This window comes from Gekko japonicus, unplaced genomic scaffold (genome assembly GCF_001447785.1).
Source record: "Gekko japonicus isolate JY-2015 unplaced genomic scaffold, Gekko_japonicus_V1.1 scaffold10, whole genome shotgun sequence".
Taxonomy (NCBI): Eukaryota; Metazoa; Chordata; class Lepidosauria; order Squamata; family Gekkonidae; genus Gekko; species Gekko japonicus.
In genome coordinates, this window is record NW_015167526.1 from 1,998,931 (window position 1) to 2,022,933 (window position 24,003).

General features: G+C 51.5%; 1 protein-coding gene across 1 annotated transcript in view; it reads right to left on the reverse strand.

Annotated features, from left to right (window-relative positions):
• RPH3A (rabphilin 3A) overlaps positions 1-24,003 on the reverse strand; it is a 134,762-nt gene that overhangs the window by 76,179 nt on the left and 34,580 nt on the right. The window contains exon 4 of the mRNA XM_015413214.1: positions 23,545-23,882. Within this exon, the coding sequence (XP_015268700.1) occupies positions 23,545-23,882 (338 nt within the window). The remainder of the gene's footprint in view (positions 1-23,544; positions 23,883-24,003) is intronic.

Consider the following 24,003-nt stretch of genomic DNA (forward strand, 5'->3'; position numbering starts at 1 on the left):
CAGGAATGCACAGGAACAGAGTTCCGGCTGGCTTCAGAGTTGGCCACGCCCACTACAGCCAAAACCTCTCCGTGCGTGGCTACAGAGGGGAAGGCCTGCAGAGTGACACACACACCCCGGCGACTCTGAGGCGGGCGGGCCGGGGGGGCCCTGGAAGGATCGGGAAGGCATTTAAATGCCTCCCCGTGCCTTCCCCGGCCTGTCCAAGGGTCGGCTTGCCTGGGAAAGCCAAGGGAAGACATGGGTGTGTGACCTAATATGCTAACGAGCTATCCTGGGTGTGGCCTAATATGCTAATGAGTTTCTGGTGTTGGGTGTGGCCTATTATGCTAATGAGTTCCTGCTGGGCTTTTTCTACAAAAAAAAGCCCTGTATAAAACACTTCTGGGGAACCACCACATTTGGCGCCCCATCCTCTACGCACCAAACTGAAAACCCAGCAATTAAGTATTGCTTGTCACAAGTCCATGTTTCCCAGACTTCTGGGAGCTAAGGACCATCGGAGAAGGGTCTAATTCAGTCCCTCGCCTGAAAAAGACTGAGTTCAGATTGCACAAAAGGGAGTGTGACTCAGAGGAGCCCACCCGCTGTGATTCTGCATGAGTCACTGTTCTGAGCTGGCCTCCGTGGAAGGCAGTTCCATTAAGAGCGGTCTCTGCTTCCGGACAACGACCCGGATTCAAATTTGGACTCTTCCACGAGTCTCTCTGGACGACCTTGGGCCCGTCTCACACGCATATATACTCAACCCAACCTACCTCACAGAGCTGTTGTAAAGAGAAAAGGGGGAGGCCCATGTATGCCACCCTGAGCAAACTAGGCAGTAAAAACTGTATCTGCTGGGTTCTGCCAATGAAGGGTCAAAAGCAGGGGTCATTTCGTAGAAAAAGAGGTGCAGGAGCTCATTAGCGTAACTCATTTGCATATGCCACTCCCCCTGACAACACCGAAAGTGTGTCAGAAGGCAACACCCACCGCTCAGTTTGAATTTTGGCATCGTGTGTCCAAGGCAAAGTCCCCAGCAATGCCAGTCACACACCCCTCAAAAGAAGGGCATCGCAATTGCCAGAAAAAACAGAACATACCGGTCCAGTTTTCTAGGGTTGCCAGTCTCTATGGGGTGCCTGGAGATCTCTGGGACTTACAACTGATCTCTGGACAACAGACGTCAATCCCCCTGGAGAAAATGGTTGTATCCCACCCATTTCCCCCCCCCCCCCCCAAACCTCACACTCCTCAGGCTCCACCTCCACAATCTCCAGAAACTTCCCAATGCAGATTTGGCACCCCTACAGTTTGCACAGGATGGGCCGGATCCAGCCCGCTTCTCGGCTGATGCAAAAGGACAAAGGGGCCTCTTCTGACCACCCAACCAGGCTTTGCTGGGGATCTTGAGCAATGCTCCCTCTAAGCTGTAGAGTCTCGTGAGCAAAAATTCTACTTTGTGAGCTACCGGCATTAAAATTGTGAGCGGGCGATTTGGCTACTGCATCAATTAGTTTGCTCTGGAGCCCTCCTTCCTGAGCGAAGACAAAAATCTGTGAGCTGGAGGCTAAAAAACTGTGAGCTGGCTCACACTAACTCAGCTTAGAGGGAACACTGAGCCCTGCATGGGCAGACGGCACAAAGGACACCATCTGTAGCTGTAAAGTACTGGGTTCTAGACTCCTTGCAGTGATCAGCTCTAGTTTATTCAGTGATTTCAGCAAACTACATGACTGAAAACCTGGCCTTGCAGCCCTGTTTATAAAGCCTGCAGAGACCACCCCCCAGCACACCCCACCACCAACAATTGGCTATTTACATTACAACCACTACACTATAGGTCCATTCCAGGATCCTGGCCAGTCTATTGTTCTGGTGGAACAAGCTCAGCCAGTGTACACCACACCCAACACACACCCACTCCCAGTGATAGGCTATTTACATTACACTGCTTGTCTATAGGTTAGTGATGTAAATGTTAGTACCACGAGTGTTAGTATCACAATATACTTGTAGAGTTCCTGTTTATCTTCCATGTTTATATGATACTGTGTTAATTGTTATTTATATTTATTTATTTATTTATACTTCATACAGAACAGTAGCGTTTGGGGGCGGAGCCTGGGGAGGCTGGGGTTTGGGAGGGGAGTAGGGATGCCAGCCTCCAGGTGGGACCTGGGGATGAGCCAGAATTCCAGTTCCCCTTGGAGAAGATGCGTGCTTCAAAGGGCGGTTCAAAGGGGGGTGGCCGGGGGGGGGGGGACAGGACAACTTTCATGGGAACTGACCTCTGCAATACGGAGATTGCTTGTAATCTGGGGAGATCTCAGGCCCACCTGGAAGTAGGCGACTCTACGTAGGGTTTTGTGGTTGTTTTTTTTTAAACCCGAAGGGATATTTTTATTTTGCATTAACTACAAACTACAAAGAAAATTAGGGAGGGAAACTATAACTAGGGATAAAGGAAAGATAACCACACTAAACTAAAAACCCAAGAGGAGGAGATGTTATTTCTGTTGATGTAAATGTTAGTACCACGAGTGTTAGTATCACAATATACTTGTAGAGTTCCTGTTTATCTTCCATGTTTATATGATACTGTGTTAATTGTTATTTATATTTATTTATTTATTTATACTTTCAATTTGTACCCCACTCAACCCCAAAGGGCTCTGAGCGGCTTACACGGTGCATGGTGCAGAGACCTATGCAGAAACCCTATGGCCACAGTGCGTCTGGGGTGGGGGGAGCCCTACCAGGTACCCTCCCGGCTCCGATCGTTCATTTATCCGGCGAGTGGGTGACTTCTTCCAGTTCTCTCCGGTGCCTCTTCCGCAGCCTCCGCTGTTCTTTCGGCTCTCTGGCGACTCCTCTCAGGGGCTGTTGGTTATGGACCCTGGTGCGCAGCTGCAGTGGGCGTCACAACGTCCCTGCAGCTCCGGACGTCCTCCTGCTGGCCACGTCATCAGCTGCCGAGCCAACCGCCTCCTTGGGATGTCGCTGCCTCTCTTCATCTCCTCCGTGCTGACCGCCGCCGTGTCGCCGCCGCTTCTCGATTCCTCGCTCAGCTGGAGCCCAATTTCCTACAGACAGGTACCCATTTACCTAATTGCCCCGAGGGGCTTTCGGACTGCTGGGTTGGCAGGAGCTGGGGCAAAGGGTCGGGAGCTCACCCCGACCACGGTGGTATTCGAACCGCTGTTACAGCTGTTCGAGATGACTATTTCTACAGGCATTTAACTGCCTGTGCCACCGCCCCCTTATGAGAAAACTTTCTGATCATCTTCGTGTTCTTCGCTTCAAAAGGCCAGTTTCCGAGTCCTTCCGCCTTTACTTCGGCTTTCGACTCTACGTAGGGTTGTTGCCAACTGTGGGTTGAGAAATTCCTGGATGTTTTGGAGGGTGGCGACTGCGGAGGGTGGTTTTGGGGTGGAGAGGGACTTTGGCAATGCTCCCTCTAAGCTGTGGGGTCTTGTGAGCAAAAATTCAACTTTGTGAGCGACTGGCATGAAAAAGTTGTGAGCGGGCGGTTTGGCTGCTGCATAACTTAGTTTGCTCTGGAGCCGTCCTTCCCGAGCGAAGAGAAAAATGGGTGAGCCGGAGGCTAAAGAACTGTGAGCTGGCTCGCGCTAACTCGGCTTAGAGGGAACACTGGACTCTGGCAGGGCGTGATGCATTAGACTCCACCTCCCAAAGCAGCCATTTTCTCCAGGGGAACTGGTCTCTGTCGTCTGGAGAACAGCCGTCGTTCCAGGAGATCTCCAGGCCCCACCTGGAGGTTGGCAACCCTACAATTGGAGCACTGGCGCTCAGCGGAGCAGGAGCCTGAGGACTCGGAACCCTCCTCACGTCCCCTTTGCCTGTAAAAAACCCTCCGCTGCAGCCTTCCATGGTCGGCTGCTTCCCTTCCATTGGCCACCGTTGCCTGTATTAACTCAGCTCCCGCCACTGCCAACCTCCGTCCGTCTCCGCACGGCCCTCGCAAGGGAGACAGCTGCTGCCACAAACGACTTAATACAGCAAGAGACAAGAGCGATGCCGCTTGGCAGGGGAGGCGGGAGGGAAGCGGCAGGATCTTGGAACGCAACCCGGCCCTCCTGGCTCACGGAGCACGCGGCAGGGACTGGTCGGGAAGGCGGCTTCGCCCGTTATGAAATGGCAGACACATACACCCCCGGTTTGCCTCAATGCGTGCCAAGCCCAACTATCTGCATGGAGCCCGGGCATCCGACATGGGATTTCTCTCAACCAGGCTCCCTGTATTTAGGCATATGCTCCCAAAAATCTAAATCTTCTATGGGAAGACATTGGGGGTGCTCCGGCCAGCTTTTTCACTGAATCAGGCCCGGTGCCCCTCCCTGCTACGAGAGTTCCCAAAGCATTATGGAGGAAGGCATGTATTAAACACTACGCATTGCAGTGAACAGCTCTACTTTATTAAGGGATTTCAGGAACGAGACTGAAGACTCCAGGGCAACAGCCCTGTTTAAATAGCATGCAAAAAAACCAGGGGTCATTTCCTGTGGGAGCGCACAGGAGCGGAGCTCCGGCAGCAAGGAACCCAAGGGGTGGGCACACGCAGCAAGCCCCGCCCCCTGCTCCCAGCAGCACTCAGTCAGGCCACAAGGAGCAAGAAGTAACCAGGTAAGTTGCAGAGCCCCCCCCCCTTCAGGTACAAGCTCTCCCTGGCTTGTCGAGATCTCTATGGCGTGAAGGGGCTGGTGGTGAGGATACAAAGTCAACAGTTGAGTTTTAGGAAAGGGACCTGAGCCAAGCGGGTTGCTATCATCATGCCAAGCAGTTTGAGGTACACGTAACAATAATACACAGGGGTCATTTCCTGCAGGAGCGCACAGGAGCGGAGCTCCAGCAGTAAAGAGCCCAGGGGGCGGGCACATGCAACAAGCCCCACCCCCTGCTCCCAACAGCCCTCAGTCAGAGCAAGAAGCGGCCAGGTAAGTTGCAGAGCTCCCCTCTGCCCCCTGATCCAAAACAGTCCAGTGGCACCTTTAAGACCAAGTTTTATTCAGGTACAAGCTCTCCCTCCTCTGTGAGGGAAGATCTGTGCGTTCCCCCCCACCCAATAGCTAGCAATCCAAAACAGTCCAGTGGAGCCTGAGTGGTGGGTGTGGCCTTCTGACACACTTCCAGTGATGTCAGGGGGCGTGGCATATGCAAATAAGTTATGCTAATGAGCTCCTGCACCTCTTTTTCTACGAAATGACCCCTGCAAAAAACCACACCCAACTCCCTATGATAGGCTATTTACATAACATTAGTTCCTCATTGGTCACCTCCAGAGTCCTGGTGGGCTATTGTTCTAGAGCTTCAAGCTCAGTCTGTCTCTGGTAGATAGTCCTGGAATGTTCCAGATGTAATACATAACAGTGTGAGCAGTGAGTCAAGGGCTGCCCTGTCTCTCTCTCTCTCAACCATGGCCACCTGGCAAGAAGGGGGTGAGAAAAGTGGCCTACCTCGCAGGGGTGATTGGAAAGACTGCAGAGGTAATGTATTTAGCTGGGCCGCCATGCTGCTCTGAAGCAACAGAACAAAGTTTGAGTCCAGTGGCACCTTTAAGACCAACAAAGTTTAATTCTGGGAAAGCTTATACCCAGAATTACACATTGCTGGTCTGAAAGGTGCCACTGGACTCCAGCTTTACTCTAGAGGTAATCATGTTCATGTTCCAAAAAAGCATTCTACAAATCATCAAGTCCTGGAGTTGGGAAAGGCCCTTGGGGCCATCCAGTCCAACCGTCCATTCAGCACCAGAGACTGAAACCTAGAGCATCCCCCACAGATAACTGATCGGCCTTGGCTTCGAGACCTCCAGTCTCAGCCACCACCATCTCCTTAAGTGGTTGGTTTAATTGTCAATCTGCTCTCACCATTAGGGAGTTTCTCCTGCTGTTCAAAGTCTCCTTCCTGTGACTTCAGTCTGTTTGCAGAGCAGCAGAGAACAAGGTCATCAGAAAAGCCCTGCTGGATCAGACCCATAGTCCATCTGGTCCAGCATCCTGTCTCACACAGTGGCCAATAACAGGGCATAGAGGCTGAGGCCTTCCCCTGATAAGAACATCGGAAGACCCCTGCTGGACCAGACCAATGGAGGCCCATCTAGTTCAGCCTCCTGTCTCACACAGGGGCCAACCAGTTCCTCTGGAGGGCCAATGACAGGGCATAGAGGCCAAGGGAAGAACATCAGAAGAGCCCTGCCGGATCAGACCAGGGGTCCATCTAGTCCAGCATCTTGTCTCACAAAGTGGCCAACCAGTTCCTCTGCAGGGCCAACAACAGGGCATAGAGGCCGAGGCCTTCCCCTGAGAAGAACACCAGAAGAGCCCTGCTGGATCAGACCAGTGGTCCATCTAGTCCAGCATCCTGCCTCACACAGTGGCCAACCAGTTCCCTTGGAGGGTCAACAACAGGGCACAGAAGCCGAGGCCTTCCCCCAAGAAGAACATCAGAAGAGCCCTGCTGGATCAGACCAGTGGTCCATCTAGTACAGCATCCTGCCTCACACAGTGGCCAACCAGTTCCTCTGGAGGGCCAATGACAGGGCATAGAGGCCAAGGCCTTCCCCTGAGAAGAACATCACTGGATCACAGTGGTCCATCTAGTCCAGCATCCTGCCTCACACAGGGTCCAAACATTTCCTCTAGACAGCCAACCACAGGGGATAGAAGCCAAGGCCTTCCCCTGAAGTTGCCACCTGGGACTGGGACGCATAGGTTTACTGTCTCTGGAAGTGGAGGTCCCCTTTATCCCCCGTGACTAGTAGCCACTGAGAGACCTCTTCTCCTTTGTCTAATCCCCTTTTAAAGCCATCTCTGCCTGCGGCCATCACTACATCCTCTGGCAGCAGATTTCACACTGTAATCATTCACTGTGTAAGGAAGTATTTCCTTTTGTCTGTCCAGAATCTACTACCCATCAACTTCATCGGGTGCCCCTGAGTCATAGTATTGTAGTAGAGGAAGTTCTCTCTGTCCTCTCTCTCTATTCTATGCATAGTTTTATAGACGTCTCCCACTAGTTGTCTTCTTTTTAAACGGAAAAGTCCCAGACTCTTCAGCAACCCCTAGACGGGGACATAAGAACATAAGAACATAAGAGATGCCAATGTTGGATCAGGCCAAAGGCCCATCCAGTCCAGTAGCCAGAAATACCAGGTGCCATCAGGAGGTCCACCAGTGGGGCCAGGACATTAGAAGACTCCAAGTGAAGCCTGCCTAGAGTGGAACTGTTGCCATGACGAGTCCTATTTTCCCTGATGTGAAGCATGTTTGCATTAATTCTCTGCCTTTGCTTGGTTTTGTGTTCCCTCCCTTCTCCATCAGTGTGGTGCACTGGTTAGGCCAGGGGTCTCCAACATGGTGCCCATCGGCACCATGATGTCCACTGAGAGCCAGTTTGGTGTGGTGGTGAAGTGCGCGGACTCTAATCTGGGAGAGCCGGGTTTGATTCCCCACTCCTCCACTTGCACCTGCTGGGTGACCTTGGGCAAGCCATAGTTCTGTCAAGAGCTGTTCTTGAAAAAGAGCCATTTCTGCCAGAGCTCTCTCAGCCCACCTACCTCACAGGGTGTCTGTTGTGGGGAGGGGAAGGGAAAAGGAGTTTGTAAGCCGTGCTGCGGTGGCTCAAGTGGTTAAGACGCTGAACTGCAGGCTGTGGAAGGCCGGTAGTTCAGCAGTTCGAGACCCGAGTGTGCCGCATGACGGAGTGAGCTCCCGTCTCTAGTTCCAGCTCCTGCCAACCTAGCAGTTCGAAAGCAAGAAATTGCAAGTAGATAAATAGGTACTGCTTCGGTGGGAAGGGAACAGCGTTCCGTGCGCCTTGGTGTTTAGTCATGCCGGCCACATGACCACGGAAACGTCTTCGGACAGCGCTGGCTCTTCGGCTTTGAAACGGAGATGAGCACCGCAACCCTAGAGTCGGACTCGACTGGCTTTCAAGCAAGGGAACCTTTACATTTACCTTTTAAGCTGCTCTGGGACACCTTTGGGTAGTGAAGGGCGGGGTATAAATCCAATCTCTTCTTCTTCTTCTCTTCACTGATATTTCACCTGGTTCTATCACCAGGTGACCTTTCTAGTTGCGATTAACGTCCAAACAGCTGCCGCTGCCCCCTCCACCTGACACAATAAATGTGCTTTCCAGACAACGGTACGACACTGCAGGACTGCAAGGCAGGCGGAGATCCCCAGTGTTGAGCCCTTGCCGCTTGCCTTTTCCGCATTCTCTCTCTCTCCCCAATGTGTCGCCAGACAAGAAAAAAAGGGCTCGCGCTCCAAACAACAAAAGTGCAAAATTACTATTATCGCCAGCTCCTTTTAATAATCCATTCCACCTCTCGGGAAATTAGCAACAGCTTTGCTGCCAGCGCGGGAAGGACAAAAGCGCCGGCTTGTTTTCCTTCCGATGGCAGCCTATATTTTGCTAAATAGAACGTGAATTAGCTCGGTGGTGCAGCCTCTCCGACGTCTAGGAAATGCAGGCAAAGAAAAGGGTTCCGCGGCTGTTGACGTGAGTCGGAATGCGGAAGGTGGGCCGGCGGCAGAAAGGTGAATTCATGGCCTGCGGGGAGGCAATTCCTGTCACCACCGTCAAGATTCAAGAGCAGATCCTGGTCTTTATGAAACAGGGGAAAAAACTTCTAGCAGGAGTCCCCATGTGCCCACTGACACATTTCCTGGCACCTGCCAAGTGTGACACTCTTCTAAGTCCACTGAGATCAATGGACTTAGAAAATCAATGGGTTTAGAAAGGTGTCAGTTTGCCTTGGACCGCACCACCGTCCATTCAGAAACCTGGCTTAAGAAAGCCTCGAAGGAAAACAAGACTGGCCGGCTCAGAATTGAATTTTAAACTGTCAGCAAGGGAGATCAGCCCTAAAATTGGTCTCTGCTTGTTCAGAGTGGGGATGACACTTGCAAGGGAGGTGGTGAGCTCCTCCTCACTGGCAATCTTCAAGCAACGGCTGGACGAACCCTTGTCGGGGATGCTCTAGGCCGGGGGTGTCAAACATGTGGCCCGGGGGCTGGATTAGGCCCCGCCGGGAGGGCTTCTATCAGGCCCACAGTGGAATTGGCTTTCTTCTGCTTCTTCTTCCAGTTCTGCTGCTGCTGCGTCATCGTAGCTTTGCAGCTTACAGAGACACACCTGAACAGCCTACTCAAGACTGCAACAGCACAGACATTTTGATGCAATCATTCAGAGCAAGAGGTGTCCGTTATCAGACACTGTTAAATAAACGAAACATTGCAAGAGTGCTAATGTTTTAAGCATGTTTTTATTGTAAGTTAAAAAAAATCCTTTGTGTTTGTGTCCTTTATAAAGTTTCTATCTCCGCTCCCTGGCGTTACATTTTATGACACATGTGGCCCGGCCCAACAAGGGCTCATTTATGTCAGATCCGGCCCTCATAACAAATGAGTTCGGCACCCCTGCTCTAGGCTGATCCTGCATTGAGCAGGGGTGGGACTAAATGGCCTGTATATGGCCCCTTCCAACTGTGATTCTACGATCCTAAGTCGGCAGGCGCACCCCCTCTGCTCCACTGCAGAGACACCCCAAAGCTCTGGAGTCCCCACTATCAAAGCCACGGTGGCTAATTAATAGGGAATGGCACGCCTGATCCACTCCACCGGTCCGGAGGGCCAGCCAACGCAAGGGCAAGACAGGGTGAGAACAAATCTTTCCTTCCAAAGGGTTTGTGGGAAGAGCAGCAAAACCGCAGGGTGGGCGGGGCGTTGGGAAGAGACTAGGCCAGAGACACTGCCGGGGACCCGGTTCCAAGAGCCAGTTTGGTGTAGTGGTTAAGTGTGAGGACTCTAATCTGGGAGAACCGGGTTTGATTCCCCACTCCTCCACTTACAGCTGCTGGGGTGACCTTGGGCAAGCCATAGTTCTGTCAGAGCTGTCATTGAAAAAGAGCAGTTCCTGTCAAGAGCTCTCTCAGCCCCACTGACCTCACAGGGTGTCTGTTGTGGGGAGGGGAAGGGAGTCTGTAAGCCGCTCTGAGACTCCTTTGGGTACTGAAGGGTGCGATATAAATACAGAGGAATTTCACATTACCCTTTTTAAGCCGGTTTGAAGCGGTTTTTGGTCTGTCGTGGAGTAAACTGGTATAGGGCTGCCATTTCACACATGGCTTTCCCCTACCGATAAACAGCTGGATCTGAAGCGGTTTGCCATTTCAGACTGCAATGCTTTTTCCTGCCGTTTTTCGCCTACACGGGCGATCTCCGGCTTTTTTTTTTTTTTAACGTTTGCTTTAGAGTGCCAGTCTGCGCCCCACCAGGAACATCCCCAGGAATTATTATCGTATGGCAGTGTGCGTGGTATAGCCAGGAGATCCTAAGATTGTCTCGCGGCCAGAGGTTCTAAATCTTTTAGCACTACATACCACTAGGGGGCGAGCTGGACTCGTTTTTTAAGGCGAGAGGCGTTTCAGACCTGCCTGTGAAAGACCCCTTGGTTTAGAGTGCACATTCACAGGCGGAAAAGGGGCAACAGAGACGGATTTCCTGCATTGCTTTGAAACTACAAGCCCAGTTTGGAGGAGCACACCAGCTGCGATCTTGCTTGTGTCCCCAGCGGCCTCCCATAAATCGCCTTCAAGCTATTCCGGGGGCCTCTATCAGAGAACAAGGTCTGGCTGGTCTTAGAGGTGCAGCAGAATCCCATTAAGGTCCCCCCCCTTCCGATCAATAAACCATCGCTGTTTGGATTCTTCAGTTTATTAGCTACTCCTCAGAAAAGCAATAAAACACACCACTGAACACCCCTGATCATAACACATCAGACCCGGCCGGAGAACGGCGACAAGACCACAGGGCCGCAACCATTCCAGGCCAGTCAGTCTGACGTCGATACCGGGTAAATTGGTGGAAACCATTATTAAGGAAAGAATTAGTAGGCACATAGATGAACAAAACCTATTGAGGCAGACTCAGCACGGTTTCTGTAAGGGAAGATCTTGTCTCACTAACCTGTTAGTGTTCTTTGAGGGGGTGAACAAACATGTGGACAAGGGGGATCCAATAGATATTATTTACCTTGACTTCCAGAAAGCTTTTGATAAAGTTCCTCATCAAAGGCTCCTAAGTAAGCTCAAAAATCATGGGATAGAAGGACAAGTCCTTTTATGGATCAAAAACTGGCTAGTTCATAGAAAACAGAGAGTGAGTGTAGGTGGGCAATTTTCTCAGTGGAGGGTGGTAAGCAGTGGGGTACCGCAGGGATCAGTACTTGGTCCACTGCTTTTTAACTTGTTCATTAATGATTTGGAGATGGGAGTAAGCAGTGAAGTGGCTAAATTTGCGGATGATACAAAGTTGTTCAGGGTGGTGAAAACCAGTGAGGATTGTGAGGCACTCCAAGGGGATCTGTCAAGGATGGGCGAGTGGGCGTCAACATGGCAAATGGGGTTCAATGTGGCCAAGTGCAAGGTGATGCACATTGGAGCCAAAAATCCTAAATATAAATACACATTGATGGGGTCTGAACTGGCAGAGACTGAGCAAGAGAGAGATCTTGGAGTTGTAGTGGATAACTCACTGAAAATGTCGAGACAGTGTGTGACTGCAATAAAGAAGGCCAATGCTATGCTGGGGATTATTAGGAAGGGTATTGAAAACAGATCAGCCAATATAATAATGCCCCTATATAAATCAATGGTGAGACCTCATTTGGAATACTGTGTGCAGTTCTGGGCACCACACCTTAAAAAGGATATTATAGCTTTGGAAAAAGTGCAGAAAAGGGCAACTCGAATGATAAAAGGGTTGGAACACTTTCCCTATGAGGAAAGGTTAAAGCGCTTAGGGCTCTTTAGCTTGGAGAAAAGACGACTGAGGGGTGACATGATCGAGGTTTATAAGATTATGCATGGGAAAGAGCAGGTAAAGAAAGAGGTACTTTTCTCCCTTTCTCACAATACAAGAACTCGTGGGCACTCCATGAAACTGCAGAGCGGTCGGGTTAGAACGGATAAAAGGAAGTACTTCTTCACCCAAAGAGTGATTAACACATGGAATTCACTGCCACAGGAAGTGGTGGGTGCTACAAGCATGGACGGCTTCAAAAGGGAATTAGATAAGCATATGGAGCAGAGGTCCATCAGTGGCTATTAGCCACAAGGTATAGCTAGGGGCTCTGGGGCAAGTGATGCTCTGTCTTCTTGGTGCTTGGGGGGGGTCAACAGTGGGAGGGCTTCTAATGTCCTGGCCCCACTGCTGGACCTCCTGATGGCACTGGTATTTCTGGCCACTGTGTGACACAGAGTGTTGGACTGGATGGGCCTTTGGCCTGATCCAACATTGGCGTCTCTTATGTTCTTATGTTCTTATTCCGAGACAGAGAGCAGCATCGGCACCCCTTCCAAAGTCAGGAGGACCAGCAGCCTCGTGGGTTCCGTGTTGCCTTTCAAGGTGCATTAGAATTAGCTGGACCGCAGTCAGGTGTGCTGAAGTGCATGCTGTGGTTTGACCTGTCTGGAGGTCATGGCCAACTTATTGGTGACCCCCAAAGGGTTTTCAAAGCAAGAGACATTCAGAGGTGGTTTGTAGCCACCCTGGCTTTTTTTGGTTGTCTCCTTGGTTGTCTCTTGAGAGTCCCCTGGACTGCAAGGAGATTGAATCAGTCAATCCTCAAAGAAATCAACCCTGACTGTTCCCTGGAAAGCCAGATACCGAAGCTGAAGCTCAAATACTTTGGCCACCCAACAAGAAGGGAGCCCTCACTGGAGAAGAAGACCCCCGATGCTGGGAAAGACTGAAGGTCAAAGAAGAAGGGGACGGCAAAGGATGAGATGGTCAGACAGTGTCATCGAGGCAACGAACGTGAAATTAAGCAAACTCCCGAGGACGGCAGAAGACAGGAGGGCCTGGCGTGATCTGGTCCATGGGGTTGCGAAGAGTCGGACTCGACTGTGCAACTGAACAACAACTCCTAGACTATTGTGTCCAGTTCTGGCCACCACTAAGAAGGATATAAACAAGCTGGAACGTGCCCAGAGAAGAGCAACAAAAACGGTGACGGGTCTGGAGACCAAGTCCTATGAGGAAAGGTTGAAGGAGCTGGGTATGATCACCATCTTCCAGTACTTGAAGGGCTGTCATACAGAGGATGGTGTGGAGTTGTTTTCTGTTGCCCCAGAAGGTCAGACTAGAACCACCAGGTTGAAATTAAATCAGGAGAGTTTTCGGCTAAACACTAGGAAGGACTTCCTGACAGTTGGAGCGGTTCCTCAGTAGAACAGGCTTCCTGGAGAGGCGGCGGGCTCTCCTTCTTGGGAGGTTTTCAAACAGAGGCTCAGACAGCAATGCGGATTCTGTGAACTGAGGCGGATCATGAGAAGGGAGGGCAGAGAGCAGTGTTCCCTCTAAGCTGAGTTGGTGTGAGCTAGCTCACAGTTTTTTAGCCTCCGGCTCACACATTTTGGTCTTAGCCCAGGAAGGAGGGCTCCAGAGCAAACTGATTCATGCAGTAGCCAAGTCGCTTGCTCACAACTTTAATGCCCGGTAGCTCACAAAGTCGAATTTTGGCTCACAAGACTCCACAGCTTAGAGGGAACATTGGCAGGGAGGGTGCTTAGTTCTCGTGGCCCTTTCTGACACGCCTAGGGAAATGCTGATCACCACTTTGGGGTCAGGAAGCAATCCTGGAGGCTTTTTGGTCATCTTCTGGCCGTGGAACAGGGGGAGGTATTTGTGACTTTCCTGCCTTGTGCAGGGGGTTGGACTAGATGACCCTGGAGGACCCTTCCCACTCTATGATTCCATGATTCCCATCCAAGTACTGACCAAGGCCGACCCTGCTTAGCTTCTGAGATCTGACAGGATCAGGCTCACCTGGGCCTAGGGTCGCCAGCTCCAGGTGGGGAGATCCCTGGAGATTTGGGGGGCGGAGCCTGAGGAGGGCGGGGTTGCGGAGGGGAGGGGCTTCAGCGGGATGCAGCGCCATCCAGAGCACCTGATCTCTGTCGCCTGGAGGCCAACTGTCATCGCAGGAGATCTCCAGCCGCCACCTGGAGGCTGGCAACCCCACCCGGTCCGTCCAGGTCAGGGCCTCTCCGACGGACGCCCCTCCAATCGAGCCGCTCTTCTGTGAGCAGCCGGCTCCTTGCAGAAAGGGAAACTGCCGCCGGCATCTCCAATCTGTCGGGAACAAGCGGAAATCTGCAGCTGGGGGAAGGAACAAAGCCGCCGGCCCCGGTGGGGGGAGCTAACTAGGGCACGTAAAAATAGCACTGATTGTTCTCCCCGCTGCTCAAATTGTCGGCTGGGGTGGGCTTTTTCACGGATCTCATCTCCCCATTCATCCCCCGCCAATCCCGGCCGCTTCTGAGCAATCTAGACGGAGGCCGCCTCGCAGGGAGGGGGGTTGGTAGGCGAGCACCTCCCAGGCAGGCGGGCTTCTGGGGAAATCACACACACACACACACCTCTGGAACACATACTGACTGCACATGAAAAGCACATCTACTGCAGCACTGGAGCTAAGCATGAATGGCCGGGGGGGGGGTTGTTATGCCAAGCCCAAGGAGTGTTACCAACAAAGCTCCCCCCCCAAAAAAAAACCCCTATTCATTTTAAGCCCTCGCTCTCCAAGGAGTTCATGGCGGCAAGTATCTTCTCCGCATCTCTATTTTAGCTTCACAACGACCCTGAAAGGTAGGCTTGGCTGAGAGAGGCTGTGAATTTGCCCTCACTGTGCAGAGAGAGACTGAGGTGGGGGGGGGATTTGAGCCTATGGCAGCTACTGGATGAACTTTCCCATGTGGGGGGGGGGGACACACTATGCCTCCACAACGTCCCAGTGCCCGGGCACCTGGGCTTGGTTTTTAAAAAACCCAGGAACTCCAAATACAGCTCACACACTGTCAGTTTTACAACACCCCTGTCATGTAGACCTGTTATTACAGACACGGGAGCTGGCCCAAACCAACCATTGTCTCTGAGGAAGCCATAGGGTTGACAGCTCATTAGAACATAAGAGAAGCCATGTTGGATCAAGTCTGTGGCCCATCCGGTCCAACGCTCTGTGTCACACAGTGGCCACAACCCAGGTGTCATCCGTTCCGCCCTCCAGCAGGGCCAGAACGCCAGAAGCCTTCCCACTGTTGCCCCCCCCAAGCATCAAGAAGACAGAGCATCACTGCCCCAGACAGAGTGTCCCATCTATGCCAGGGGTGGCCAAACTGCAGCTTGGGAGCCACATGCGACTCTTCACACATATTGTGCGGCTCCCGGCAGGGGAGCTGGGGAAGTAAAGGCGAGGCATCCTTTTTCTCCTTCCCTCCCTCCCAACTATTTGCTTTCTTTGTTTCTGTCTCTCTGTCTTTCTTTCCACCTCTTTCATTCTTTCTTTCCACCTCTCTTTTTCTCTCTCTCTTACACGAATAAATATAATTAGCAAACAAATAAATATCATTGGACACATAAATACATCATTATCAATATGCGTTTTTACCCCTTTTGGTTTTATTTTCGGCAGTCTCATTTAATGTTAATAAAAAAGCAAATTTGCATACTTTTAAATAAAAATGTGTGTGTAATATTTGTTCATGTTTTGCGGCTCTCAGACATATGACATTTATTCTATGTGGCTCTTACGCTGAGCACGTTTCGCCGCCCTGGATCTATGCCTTCTGGCTAATACCCACTGATGGGCCTCTGTTCCATATGCTCAGCCAGTCCCCTCTCCCATTCCTGGAGGAATTGTATAGTTCTCGATGTTTGAAATAAGCAAAGAACATTTTGCAGGATTTGTCACATCCTGAACATTCCCTGTTTGAACTGCTGCCTTCGGGCAGAAGATATAGGGCAATTAAAGCAAGGACAAATAGATTAAAAATAGTTTTTATTCGAGAGCTATTATTGCCTTAAATGCTGTATGAAACTGGAATTTGGGTGACATTGGTGGTTTTAAGTTATGTGTAACCTTAAGGGAGTTATGGGACAGTTGTGAATGGTGTGTGAGTGTATATGAATATGTTGTAGATCACCAAAATGATTGCATCTTTAATTTCGTACTATGTACTATGTACAATGACAATAAAGTATATCATCATCATCATCATCATCATCATCATCATCATCATGAAGCTCCAGTTTGGGAAATTCCTGGATTGGGGGGCTGGAGCCTAGGGAGGCGTGGTGAACCTCCTGATGGTGGACCTCCAGGTGGACCTCCTGGTGGACCTCCTGATGGCCCCTGGTATTTCTGGCCACTGTGTGACACAGAGTGTTGGACTGGATGGGCCTTTGGCCTGATCCAACATTGGCATCTCTTATGTTCTTATGAGGGCGGGGCTTGGGGAGGCGAGGGACTCCAGTGGGGTGCATAATGCCCCGGAGCCCACCCTCGGAAGCAGCCATTTTCCCCAGGGGAACTCCGTATTCTGGAGAGACCCGTTGGAGACTGGCCACCCATGCTCCCTCTAAGCTGCGGAGTCCTGTGAGCAAAAATTCTACTTTCTGAGCTACTGGCCTGAAAGTTGTGAGCGAGCGATTTGGCTACTGCAATAATTAGTTTGCTCCGGAGCCCTCCATCCTACAACGACAATCTGTGAGCCGGAGGCTAAAAAAACTGTGAGCTAGCTCACACTAACTCAGCTTAGAGGGAACACTGCTGGCCACCTTCATCACAGCACCTCGGTGGTGTGTGCTCTTGGACAGTTTTAGCATCCCAATTTGCACCCCCAAGAGGAGGACGTCTAAGGTTCCGCCCCCTCCCCAAACCCGGCTGCAGCAGCCAGACCACCAGCAGCCCGGTACTGTGGCAGGTTTCATGTCCTTCTACTCACAAATGCCATTCACAGCAGGGTGGAAAGGTACTTACTGTTCTTTTCTACTGCGGAGCAGCGTGCAAAACCGGGGGGGGGGGGAACCAGATGAGGCGATGTTAGAAGCTGCCCGTCTCCTGCTGCGCTTGCCCACATTATTCCACCCACCCCCTGCCAGTAGACATTCAGGCTAAACAGCAACCATTTAGAAAGTTCATGTTTTATAGAGCCAGATCAGGTCAGCATAGAAAAACGCAAGCTTTCACGTTTCAGCAGGAGGGAATAGGTACTTAAAAGCTTCGGCGAGATCTCAAGCCGTGCGCACTTACAAATGGGAGCTGACATACCAACGTCTGGGTTGCACGATAAGAATATTAAAGAAGCCATGTTGGATCAGGCCAGTGGCCCAGCCAGTCCAATACTCTGTGTCACGCAGTGGCCAAAACCCAGGTGCCGTCAGGAGAGGTCCACCAATGGGTCCAGATCTCCAGAAGTCCTCCCACTCTTGCCCCGCAAGCACCAAGAAGACAGAGCATCACTGCCCCAGACAGAAGAACCTAAGAGAAGCCACTGTTGGATCAGGCCAATGGCCCATCCAGTCCAACACTCTGTGTCACACAGTGGCCAAAACCCAGGTGCCGTCAGGAGAGGTCCACCAATGGGTCCAGATCTCCAGAAGTCCTCCCACTCTTGCCCCGCAAGCACCAAGAAGACAGAGCATCCCTTGGCCCAGACAGAGTGCTGCATCTATACCTTGTGGCTAACAGCCACTGATGGAACTCTGCTCCAGATGTTTATCAACATAGGCTTGTGGGAGGCTGGCAATGCATTCCCTATAGATTCCTTCTGTCCCTGAGGAGTCAATTAATTTATGGATTTTAATGAATGTGTTAACGAAATCTGAACACGGCAAAGGAGGCGGTACTGGCACAGCATGAAGGGAACCTCACTGGAGACAATTCAGGAAGAGGAGCTCTTCCCACAGAGCGGGCGCCTGCAGCTCACACATTGGTCCGACAAGTACCATATCAGCTCCTCCTCTCTCATGCACCAGAGAGAACATCGGGTTCCATCGGGGGCACACTGGCACAGTAAAATGCCAGGGAGCATGCCAAACCGAGCAGAGGGGCCAGCACCAAGCAGCCCCCGCAGCCCTGCTGGGGCTCCCCTCAGTTTGGTCCTGGCCACCAATAGCCCTGCAGGCCAGGGGCACTCTGGGAACTTTCCTGATGAGTTCAAGGGCTTCTCTCCGTTAAAGGGCAGCCCCCCCCCAATCCATAAAAGGCCAATCATTAAACAACTTGGCATCCTGAGTTATTTTAATGTCATGTGGCTTAGTATGACGGTATCTCATTTTAGGAGTGGTGGGATGGGATTCACCAGGGGTCATTTCCTGCGGGAGCGCACAGGAGTGGAGCTCCAGCAGTAAGGAGCTCAGGGGGCGGGCACATGCAACAAGCCCCGCCCCCTGCTCCCAGCAGCCCTCAGTCGGGCCACGAGGAGCAAGAAGCAGCCAGGTACGTTGCAGAGCCCCCCCACCCCCAAGCCTGCCTTCAGGTACAAGCTCTCCCTCCTCTGTGAGGGCAGATCTGCACGTCCCCCCCCCCCAATAGCTAGTAATCCAAAACAGTCCAGTGGAACATGAGCAGTGGGTGTTGCCTTCTGGCACGCTTCCGGTGATGTCAGGGGGTGTGGCATATGCTAATGAATTATGCTAATGAGCTCCTGCACCTCTTTTTCTACAAAATGACCCCTGGGCTTCGCCAATATTGTCCAAGGCGAAAGCTGAAAGGGCAGCAAGGCGACACGCAAGGGGAAATCCACTGGCATATAAAGCCGAAGAGAACAAAACTAAGAAGCAGCCAAATGCTGGAGCTTCCTGACTCCAGAGCTTCCTCTTCACTTCTCTGCCTTGAGGACTGCCTTGGGTTGCCAGCTCTGTGTTGGGAAGTTCCTGGAGACTTTGGGGGTGTAGCCGGTGGAGGGCGGGGTTTGGAGAGGGGAGGGATCTCAGCAGGGTACAATGCCGTAGACTCCACCCTCCAGAGCAGCCATTTTCTTCAAGGGGAACTGATCTCTGTCACCCAGACGTCAACTGTAATACCGGAAGATCTCCAGGACCCAGCTGGAAGCTGCTGTGGAAACTCGAGCTGCAGTGTTAGAAGAGTCAAACAACAAATATATACCCTGCAAAAAACTGTTTTATAAGTTAAAGTGTTCCATATGTTCCATCTTATAAAGTGCATTGTGTCTTATTCATAATATTCTAAAACAGGTATATATTCATTACATGCAATATCAACAATGCTAATCAGTTTCCTTTTGTGGTTACACTGAAGTTTAAATTGATGTTTGTTGCTGGTCCTACAAAAGGCCCATTAAGCAGCTGACATTCATAGACTTCAATGTAACCACAAAAGGAAACTTCCCCCTTTAGAAGACTTTCAAGCAAGGAGAAGCGGGTGTTTTTTGTTGTTGTTCAGTCGCACAGTCGAGTCCGACTCTCCGCGACCCCATGGACCAGATCACGCCAGGCCTTCCGGTCTTCCGCCGTCCTCTGATGTTTGCTCAACTTCATGTTCGTTGCCTCGATGACACTGTCTAACCATCTCATCCTTTGCCGTTCCCGTCTTCTTTGACCTTCAATCTTTCCCAGCATCAGGGTGTACAATTCTAGAAACTCCCGTTAGGGTTGATTGTGTAAAAAGGATGTAAATTGACTAGTAGCTATTAGATTGTACAAACTGGTTATTATTGTTGATATTGCATGTAATGAATATATCTGTTTTAGAATATCATGAATAAGACACAATGCACTTTATAAGATGGGACATATAGAACACTTTAACTTATAAAAAAGGTTTTTGCAGGGTATATATTTGTTGTTTGACCCACCTGGAAGCTGGCAACCCTAGGACTGCATCTTCCAGATGTTTGAGACCGATAGAAGGCCTCACCGGGCCCCTCTCTGTCTCTGGCAACCCCTCAGCGAGAACCAGAGTGGTGTAATGGTTGTGTCGGACGAGGATCTGGCAGACCCAGGTTCGAATCCTCACTCTGTCATGGAAGGTTGGTGGGTACTCTTAGGCCACTTCCATTCACACACTCTCAACCCAACCTACCTCACAGGGCTGTTGTGGGGATGACACGGAGAAGAGGAGGCGGGGAGGGCGGGATATAAATTAGATAAATAAATAAATGAAGAGAATGTTGTAAACAATGTTCCCTCTAAGCTGTGGAGTCTTGTGAGCAAAAATTCTACTTTGTGAGCTCCTGGCATTAAAGTTGTGAGCGAGCGATTTGGCTACTGCATCAATTAGTTTGCTCTGGAGCCCTCCTTCCTGAGCTAAGACAAAAGTGTGTGAGCCGGAGGCTAAAAAACCGTGAGCTAGCCCACACTAACTCAGCTTAGAGGGAACACTGGCTGTAAACCACTTTTGGACCCCATTGGGAAGAAAAGCAGGGTATACGTGAAGGAAAAGAAAAACATTTAAAAACCATGGAAACCAAAAAGTCGAAACAGCAGATAAAACTTGAGGGCACAGGACAAGAGAGTCAACAAAATGCCTGGGCAAAGAACAGAAATTCCACCTGGCTCCAGAAAATCAGGTCCGAGGGGCAGGGCTCTTTTTGGGCAGGAACGCACAGGAACGGAGTTCCAGCTGGCTCCCGAGTTGGCCACGCCCAGCAGGAACTCATTAGCATAATAGGCCACACCCAACAGCAGAAACTCATTAGGATTGGCTACGTTAGGGGTGTGTGGCCTAACATGCAAAGGAGTTCCTGCTACAAAAAAGGCCCTGGGTTTTGACGACAAACAAGGTAAACAGAATAACAAGCAAAAGGTGGGTGTGGCTGGATAACCACACTTCTGGTGACATGGGGGTGCGGCCTAATGTGCTAATGAGCTGTGCTGTCAGGAGTGTGGCTGGATATGCTAATGAGTTTCTGCTGTTGGGTGTGGCCTATTATGCTAATGAGTTCCTGCTGGGCTTTTTCTACAAAAAGAGCCCTGCGAGGGGAACTGGTGCCACAGAGCAGGCCTTGCCTCCCGTCACCACTCATCACCCTTCAGAAGGTGGGGATGGGGACACATAAGTCCCGCCCCTCCAGTGCTGGCCTTAGTTGGGGGGCAAGGCAGCATCAAGAAGCCCTGCTCCGTGCAGCACAGTGGCACAAGCTCATGTTGAAACATGCCCACTTCGAAACACCCAAAATGTCATTCAGGTGTGAAAGAGTCCCTTCCGCGACAGAGCCTTTCTAACCACATTTTGGCACCTTTTTAAAAAAAAATGAAACCTTTTTCTCAATAAACAGGAAAGGTACTGTAGATCAAGACGGGTGGCTGTGTTAGTCCGTCCGTAGCAGTAGAAAAGAGCAGGAGTCCAGGAGCCCCTCTTCAAGACTAACAGAATTTGTGGCAGGGGGGGAGCTTTCGTGAGTACCTGAAGAAGTGAGTGGTGACGGATAGAACGGATAAAAGGAAGTCCTTCTTCACCCAAAGAGTGATGAACACGTGGAATTCACTGCCACAGGGAGTGGTGGCGGCTACAAGCACAGACGGCTTCAAGAGGGAATTAGAAAAGCATATGGAGCAGAGGTCCATCAGTGGCTATTAGCCACAAAGTATAGATAGGGACTCTGGGGCAAGTGATGCTCTGTCTTCTTGGTGCTTGGGGGGCAACAGTGGGAGGGCTTCTAGTGTCCTGGCCCCACTGGTGGACCTCCTGATGGCACCTGGTATTTCTGGCCCCTGTGTGACAGAGTGTTGGACTAGATGGGCCTTTGGCCTGATCCAACATTGGCGTATCTTATGTTCTTATAGGAACTCTCAGTCTGGGGCAAGTGATGCTCTGTCATCTTGGTGCTTGGGGGGGGGTCAACAGTGGGAGGCCTTCTAGAGTCCTGGCCCCACTGGTGGACCTCCTGATGGCACCTGGTATTTCTGGCCCCTGTGTGACAGAGTGTTGGACTAGATGGGCCTTTGGCCTGATCCAACATTGGCTTCTCTTATGTTCTTATGTGACTCACGAAAGCTCCTCTCCTGCCACAAATTTTTGTTGGTCTTGAAGGTGCTCCTTCCACAATCAATACTGCTTGACTATCGGGAAGATAGAAATATCACAAAAGCAAACCGGGACCTGATATCAACTTTATTGATGGTGGCTAAATTAGTAATCACTTGTAACTGGAAGACTACTCCTTTACTTTCCCTTCACCACTGGTATATAAAAACCTGGGAATACTATACCATGGGGGAAATTGCCACGAACGTTCATCCTACTAACACTTATAAAATGCAAATTATGTTCCATGCTAAATGGCTTCCATTCCTTGAAAAATCATTCCCTGAATCGATAGCTACTTCTTATTCAATACCCCAGCGATATAAAGAGATAATAACTTTTTGACTTGGTTTTATAGATCAATAATATTTGCGCAAAAGCAAAATAATAGGGTCAGTATATATCAATGTTCATAGTAATCTCTGTAGTTAGTCATTTGAATGGTTATTTCTATTACGAAGCAAACGTTACATTGCTTAAGTAAAATGTATTTGTATTATTCATATAAAGCATAGCATTGTTTATGTGTTTTAAAGTTAAAAGTTATAAATAAACTTATATATATATAAAAAAGGTGCTCGTGAACTCCGGCTCTTTTCTACTGCAAGAAGGGTGCAGCAGAAGCCGTTTGGGTGCTACGCTGGGAAATCTCTCCAGGGAGAGAGGAGGGACCCCAGTATTTCCTCTAAGCTGAGTGAGTGTGAGCTAGCTCGCAGGGTTTTTTCGCCTCCGGCTCACACATGTCTGTCTCAGCTCAGGAAGTAGAGCTCCAGAGCAGACTAATTGCTGCGGTGGCCGAAGGGCTCGCTGACAACTTTAAGGCCGGGAGCTCAGAAAGCAGAATGTTTGCTCACAAGACTCTGCAGCTTAGAGGGAGCGTTGGACCGCACATCAAATCCGTGCAGGGGGAGAAAGAGGCGAGGCGCGGCCCACGCTCGCCACCGGCGGCTGCCTTTTGCCGGATCGTGGCCACACAGCGCCCTCCCCCCCCCAGGCAAGCAGGGGCCTTTGGGGGACACCTCCGGCCGCGACCAGTGTTCCCTCTAAGCTGAGTGAGTGTGAGCTAGCCCACAGAGTTTTAGCCTCTGGCTCACCCATTTTTGTCTTAGCTCAGGAAGGAGGGCTCCAGAGCAGACTAATTCATGCAGCAGCCAGTGTTCCCTCTAAGCTGAGTAAGTGTGAGCTAGCCCACAGAGTTTTAGCCTCTGGCTCACCCATTTTTGTCTGAGCTCAGGAAGGAGGGCCCCAGAGCAGACTGATTCATGCAGCAGCCAAAGCGTTCGCTCCCAGCTTGTCGCTCACAACTTTAATGCCAGCGGCTCACAAAATAGAATTGTTGCTCACAAGACTCTGCAGCTTAGAGGGAGCATTGGGACTTGTGACCCTGCAGCGACGCTCTCCCGCGGAATGCAGCGCCTCCCCCAGTCCCGCGCCCTCCCGATGGCAGCAGCCGACGAGCCTCGCAGCGGCTCAGCGGCCCCGCTCCGTTGGAGCGAGGTGCAAACGCGTGGCCCGACGGGGACTCCCCACCCTCTCCATTATTGCGTCACTAGCGGGGGGCGGCGCCAAGGAGAGTGGGCGGGGCGGGCGGGGCGCCCCCTGCCGGCCTGCCTGCCTGCCTGCCGCAAAGCCGTTCAAGGATGGAGCGCGTCCCCTGGGCCGCCGGCGCCAGCAGCAAGTCAGCGCGGGGGTCTCCTGGGCCGAGGGCTGGCTGCGAGGACGGCGGCGGCCCCACTCCGGAGAGCCGGCGGCCACTTCCCGGGAGCTGCGCCGAGAGCCACCCGCGCCTCCAGCAAGCGCGGAGAGACGCGGAGCTCCGCAAGGGCGGCTTCGTCGGGGCCGTCTCCTTCCACGTGGCCTTCCTCAGCCTGACCGCGCCGTTGCAGTGGGCGAAAAGAGCCTGCCGCGTCCGGCCTGGGAGACTGGTGCCCTGGGCCGCCCTCTTCCTCTTGGTTTGGGGGGCTTCTCACGTGGGACTGCTGGACAGGGGCTTCCAGCTCCTCGGGGAGAGCCGGGGGGACTTCTCCCTGTGCGACTGCCTCCCGGGCGGAGGGGCCAAGGACCTGAGGTCACTCCAAAAGGCCACCCGCGCTTTGGAGAGGAAGGCCGGCGAGATCCCCCCTCTGAAGGAGGCCCTGCGCGAGTTCGAATCTCAGCTGC